Here is a 6,575-nt window from a genome sequence, read left to right on the forward strand (position 1 = left end):
CAACTTCTATTTTGTCCTCTCGGCTTAATTTCTGTGTGAACACTCACCATCATGATGCTGGGCCCTTGTACTAGTTGAAGTGGGCTTCTCGGAGGCACCAGGATATACCTTTGACTGCATCATTTTGCCAATCCAACAATGCCCCAACCCTGCTCTGTCCTTGGGTTCTCATCCATTCACTATAGTGGATGGATGTCTGGGTATCCTAATTCATTCAATTGTTGTCCCTAATGTAAATCAGGGCAGCCATATAAATTTTTTTAAAAAAAGCATGTTTGGTGTCAGTCCAAGGAGCCATTAAAACTAAGATCAGGATTTATAATGAGCCTCACTGGGAGAGTAAAATCCTTCAGATTGCTGAAAACACAGACCCTCACCAATGAGCAATGTGCAACAGGACAAATGAAAACAAAAACAAAGTACCTATTTTCACAGTAAATGATATTGAGGTCCATATTTACTCGAGTGACGAACATATGGCAGTCAATTCTGACTTCATTGATCGTTGGGGGAGGCAAGGCATGAGCCACAACCACAAGACCCATGATTTGGCTGGGGACGGTCCTCCCATGGGAAAGCGACACTCTCAGGCGTAGCCGACCTGTTATGTGAATCACCTAGAAGAAAAACATTAAGTAGGACACCAGTCAAATTTCCATCCTAGATGTAATATTTATTTCTTCTGAAAAATGCAAAATTACATCTGGAACAACCAACATTAGCGTCTATCTTTTATAATCATAATGACTGTCAGTGTGCCCTCAATGTCCCCATGGCAAGAGACAAAAGAGAAATAATAATATACTCTGAAAATTTCTCAAGGCAGTATTATTACAGAGTTGTTGCTTTTTTTTTTGGACCTTTTTTGTTTGGTGGTTTTTACATTTAGGAGAAACTCATAACCAGATGAAATGATGAAAAAGTGAACACTGAGCTGCAGAAGGAAACATTTGCATTATCAGCCCTTCTTAATAATGAAAGATGTCCATCTCTCTCCAGACTTGTACTGAAAGTATTACATGGTCATCTCCTTTCAAAAGGGTGGTTCAGAACTTACCTTCATCCAAGAGTTGATATTGTAAAAGGCAAAGTCTCCAAGAGATGAGAAATGTAGGGGTTATGACATGAATTTTTTTTCCCCAAGGATATTTTGCAGCACTGAGTTATCAGGAACACAGCAATATATTGCAATGCCCGGGGGTGGGAAGAAGGGTGTTGGTCTATGATTCATTCCTTGAGCTAGGGACGGTCATACTGCAAAACTTGCACCATTTTGGTGGCAGCTCTGAGGTACTTTTCCAGAAACCAGAGGGAGAATATTGGGCTGTCATTTTTTATTTTTTAGCCAAAGAATATCAAATAAAACCCAGGTCACCCAGAAACACCAAACCTTTTCTTGTAAACTGCATATAGAAGGAAAGCCATAGTGTCAACTTCCTGAAATGATGTTTTTGGGGAAACAAAATCATAAAAGGGTAAAAAATAGGAAGAATTTGTGTGTCTATACTTTGAGATAATGAGTGGAGTGCATGTGTGCAGTCTTGGAGGCTGTGTGTATGTGTGTGTGTGTGTGTGTGTGTGTGTGTGTGTGTGAGAGAGAGAGAGAGAGAGAGAGAGAGAGAGAGAGAGAGAGAGAGAGAGAAAGAGAAACTCTAGCTATGTCCTGAGGACCCTGCTACTATGCAAGTCCTCCAAAACCAGGTCATAGAGGTAATTGCCATGGTTCACTGTACCATGGAGCTCAGTTTCCACATTTGCTTTGCTCCCCAAATGCATCACTGAGCACCAAACCATCTATCGAATTTCTACTTTTCCCTCTATGCCATAAGGAACCAAAATGGGAAGGAGGTTTCTCTTGCCTCGCCTCCCAGGAACAATATGCTCTAGAGTCTGCTCTCCTTCCCAGAGGCTCCACTGGCAATTCCTTTTGCGTTTTGTTTTTGTTTCTCTTAAGTTATTCTGTTTTCCAAAAGCAAGCCACACTACTGTCAGTCAGGAAGCAGGATCAAAGCTTACGGGGCTGCCCTTCAGAGTCCTAGCTGTTCTAAATAATACCTCTTCCCTGTCACCCTTCACATTTGCGCCCAGAGCTGCGGATCTGGAAACACCAACGAGGAGGATTATTTAGGTTATTTCAGCAGCAGCTTTTCGACCACCCACATTTGAAGTTGACTGAATTCATACTTAATGCACCTTTGCTTTACGCTTTGGTCAGATGAGCTACTTTATGAATATTTGAAAACGTTCCTAGAGGCAAGGATGCTAAAACACCATCACAGACACATTTTTGCAAGACCTCATTAACTAATAAAGAAATAGCTAAAAGAAACGGGATTAACTTCACAGGAGGGGTGTTGCCGTCCTGGTCCTCCTCCCAGCTAGGCTTACATAGCTGCTCATTTATCATGATCTGTCTTGTTTTATCAGGAAAACTCAGCTTCTTGGAAACACACAGATCTATAAATGCTCAGGAAAACACACACCCAGAAATGATATGCTAAATAAATCCCCACTTGGTATTCTATTCCAAAGCAATTTAAAGGTGGCTGGGCTGGAACACATTTGGGGAAGGCAAACGTAGGGGAGCTGTTGGGTGGTCAGGTTTGCCCAACCTCTGTGCTCCCATTTTGCCTGTGGCTATTGTGGTATTGGAGGGGGTGTCAAAGTGGGGTCCACTAGGGGTCTAAACTTGTAAGTTTCTGATTCTGTTACCCCGGGAGCCCCTCTGTGTCTCAGTTTCCTTTTCTGTGAAATGGGGATAATATTGACTATTCTGTAGTTATGTAATGAAAATCACAGGAGATAATGGCAGTGAACCCTACAAATGGTAAAGAATTCTACGATTTTTAAGCAATGCCTCCCCAGCCACATCAATGTTTACAGCAGCACAATTCACAATAGCTAAATTGTGGAGCCAACCTAGATGCCCTTCAGTGGATGAATGGATAAAAAAAATGTGGCATATATACACAATGGAATATTACTCAGCATTAGAAGAGAATAAAATCATGGCATTTGCAGGTAAATGGATGGCATTGGAGAAGATAATGCTAAGTGAAGTTAGCCAATCCCCAAAAAACAAATGCCGAATGTTTTCTCTGATATAAGGAGGCTGACTCATAGTGGGGTAGGAAGGGGGAGCATGGGAGGAATAGATGAATCCTAGATAGGGAAGAGGGGTGGGAAGGAAAGGGAGGGGGCAGGGGATTAGCAAGGATGATGGACATCATTATCCAAAGTACATGTATGAAGACTCGAATTGGGTGTCAACCTACTTTATATACTAACAGAGATTTGAAAAATTATGGTATATATGTGTAATAAGAATTGTAATGCAAAAAAAGTACACGTATAAAGGCATGAATTGGCGTGAACATACTTTATATACAAAGATATAAAAAATTGTGCTCTATATGTGTAATAAGAATTGTAATGCATTCCACTGTCGTGTATTTAAAAAAAATAAAATCAATAAAAAAATAAACAATGTCTCTGTTTGCCTTTAAAGATATCAAGCAAAAAGGAACAAATATTAATATAGTGTTGGCTGAAGACCTAATAATAAATGCCTTATTATTTTAAAGGATTATAACATTTCCTATTTGGAAGAAAATCTGAGAGTGTCCCTCTCTTTTTTTTGGGGGGGCAAGGGGTACCACAGATTGAAGTCACGGGCACTCGACTACTGAGCCACATCCCCAGCCCTATTTTGTATTTTATTTAGAAACAGGGTCTCACTGAGTTGCTTAGTGCCTCGCTGTTGCTGAGGCTGGCTTTGAACTCTCCACCTCCTGCCTCGGTCTCTCAAGCTGCTGGGATTATAGGCGTGCTCATCCTGGTCCCTTTATTTTTCATTTTGTAGGCGAGGAAAGAGGTTCTGGAAAGTTCATTCCCTGTCCAAAGTCCCATAGCTTGGAAATGGCAAATGAACTGGAACTCAGGTTTCCATGTCTTATTTGAAAATTTATCATGACTTTATACCTGTATGCATTTATGTGCTTATTCATATGGAATGAAACAGAAATATATATCAGATGCCAATTTATTACTTTAGGTAACTGGTACTAGGAATCTTCAAAAATATTTCATTTATTACCAGAAGCTCAGGTTATTTGAAAAGTCCGAGAAACAGCACAAACTAAGAAGAAACAAAACAAAACAAAAACCTCAAGAAATTTCCAATTCAGTAACTAGACAGTTGTTAAGAAATGTCAAAGAACAATCAAAGAAGAGTGTCTGATTGTGTTAGGGGGTAAGGGAGGATGGGAACGAAGAAAAGAAAGGGAAATCTGTTGGATCCCACAATTAATTTTTAGGTTTAAACTAACATGTTTTTTTTTTCCAAATGGATTTCATAGTGCCAACAGAGCCCTTTTCCTCATGTGACAGGTTATGATCAAATTTTAGAAACATATCTGGCAGCATGTATCCAAATATGCACATAGCTGAATTTTTCATTCTGTAGTTGCTTTTAAGGCTTGGAAAGTAGAAGAAAGAGTATTATCAGGAGAATCTGGGTTTGAATCCTAATCCTGGCACTTAATAGCCAGGTGGCTGTGATGATCTGAGAGCTAAGATGACTTGCTTAGTTTTCAGGTCAGTATATCAGAGATTAAAAAGCATATGTGAGGACTGGTTCCAGGACTGCCTATGGATACCAAGACCCACAATTCTCCACTCCCTTTTATAAAATAGTGCAGTATTTGCATGTGAGTGCACTCATAGACTTTAAACCATCTCTCCATTACTTGTAATACACACTACAATGTAAATGTCATGAAAATAGTTGTTCTGTTGTATTGTTTAGGAAAAAATAACAAGAAAAAATGTACATGTTCAGTACAGATGCAGTTCCCCAACCCTCCCACCCCTGGAACATTTTCCATCTGAATCCTGGATGGGGGACCCATGGATAAGGAGGGCCAATAGTACTCTGCAAAGATGTTCTTTGTTTTCTTAATAAGGTTAACAAAAGATATGTTCTTGGTTCTTTAGTATCTAAAATGCTTCATGTGTAAGAGATCTTGGTGGGTGCTGGAGTGCTGACCATGGTGAATAAAATATAAATCTGTCTTCAAAGAGTTCAGACTCTACAGCAGGGCAAGACAGTTGTAATTTCTTGTAACACAGTCCTAAGAGGGAGGTGGTGCAGTGTCTGATCAAGAAAGTGGTTCTCAATCCAGGCTATGTTACAGTCCCTTATAAAGCTTTGTTAACATGTGGATTCCCAGACTCTATCCCCAGAGATTCTAATTGATAGCACTGGAATTCAGCATTTATTTGTGTTTTAAAGCTTTAGAGGTGATGCATATTGTTTGAGAACACTTGGCTGATGGCTTTGGAGTTACATCTGTGGTTCTCAACCTTGACTACACCCAGGTATCACCCTAGGTTATACCTGAGATCAATTAAATTAAGATCCCAGGGAGTGGAAAATTGGCATCAATATTTGCACATATAAAAAATTTTTCCCGGCTGGGGTTGTGGCTCAGTGGCAGAGTGCTTGCCTAGCATGTGTGAGGCACTGGGTTCGATTCTCGGCACCACATATTAATCAATAAATAAAAGCCCATTGAAAACTAAAAAAAAAAATTTTTAAATTTTTCCCAGGTCTTACAGGGCTGCTGAGAGGATAAAATGAAAAGGTATATAAGGTGCCTAGGTATATGTCTGACATACTCAACAAAGACTATTTTTATTAACTAATAAGTATGTTCCATAAACAAGCTATAGAATAAGATTTTCCTGACATCTTCATGTGTTTGGACTAGGAAGAAAATACTTTCAGCTGAATGAATCAGGAAGGCTATGTGAAACTGGCATTATATTTTTGACATAAGATCAAATCATAGAATGGGGAAAGGGTTTTCAGATTGAAGACCTAGACCAGAGGAAACTATTGGGAATTCCCACGAGCATTTCAGTTGGTGACAGCAGTAGAGGAGACAGAGATGGGCCCAAAATGGCAGGTTCAATCCACAGAAATTGGCAGTGGGACCAGTGAAGAGAGACAGCACCATGATTTTTGAGCCTGTGTCGTAGTATGATATGACAGTAGATTAAATGGTAATTGGGAATGAAGGAACTGTTGACCAGGGTGGGGGTCTAAGATGATTTCCCATGGACAGTGACCAGCCTAGGGACATCCTGGAGAGGATGTCTATGGAGTAGTTGAAAACAAGAATTGGGCACTAAAGAGATGATAGCAGAAGCTATACTTTTGAAAATTTTTTTTAAACCTTTTCTTTTCTGGAGGTGATAGTTAAAATCAAGAAATGCAATGAAATTCTCAGTGGAGAAAAACAGACAAGAAAAAAGTGCCAAAGGCATTTTTTTTGTGTCCCTTTGAGTACCTGAAGCCTAAGGCAACTTATGGGTTCTTTTTGTTGTTGTTTTCCTCTAAGTTGAGGTTCCCTTGCTCTGTAAAAACCGCAGTAGTCCTCCCTTTACTTGTGGTTTTGTTTTTGTGTAGTTTCAGATAACCATGGTCAGAAAAAATAGTATAGTACAATAAGGTGGGGAGAGAGAGAGAGAGAGAGAGAGAGAGAGAGAGAGAGAGAGAGAGAGAGAGAGAG

General features: G+C 39.8%; 1 protein-coding gene across 1 annotated transcript in view; it reads right to left on the reverse strand.

Annotated features, from left to right (window-relative positions):
• Npas3 (neuronal PAS domain protein 3) overlaps window positions 1-6,575 on the reverse strand; it is an 828,669-nt gene that overhangs the window by 26,848 nt on the left and 795,246 nt on the right. Inside the window, exon 9 of the mRNA XM_048798441.1 lies at window positions 424-617. Coding sequence (XP_048654398.1) covers window positions 424-617 — 194 coding nt within the window. The remainder of the gene's footprint in view (window positions 1-423; window positions 618-6,575) is intronic.

Source organism: Marmota marmota, unplaced genomic scaffold (genome assembly GCF_001458135.2).
Source record: "Marmota marmota marmota unplaced genomic scaffold, marMar, whole genome shotgun sequence".
NCBI classification, from domain to species: Eukaryota; Metazoa; Chordata; class Mammalia; order Rodentia; family Sciuridae; genus Marmota; species Marmota marmota.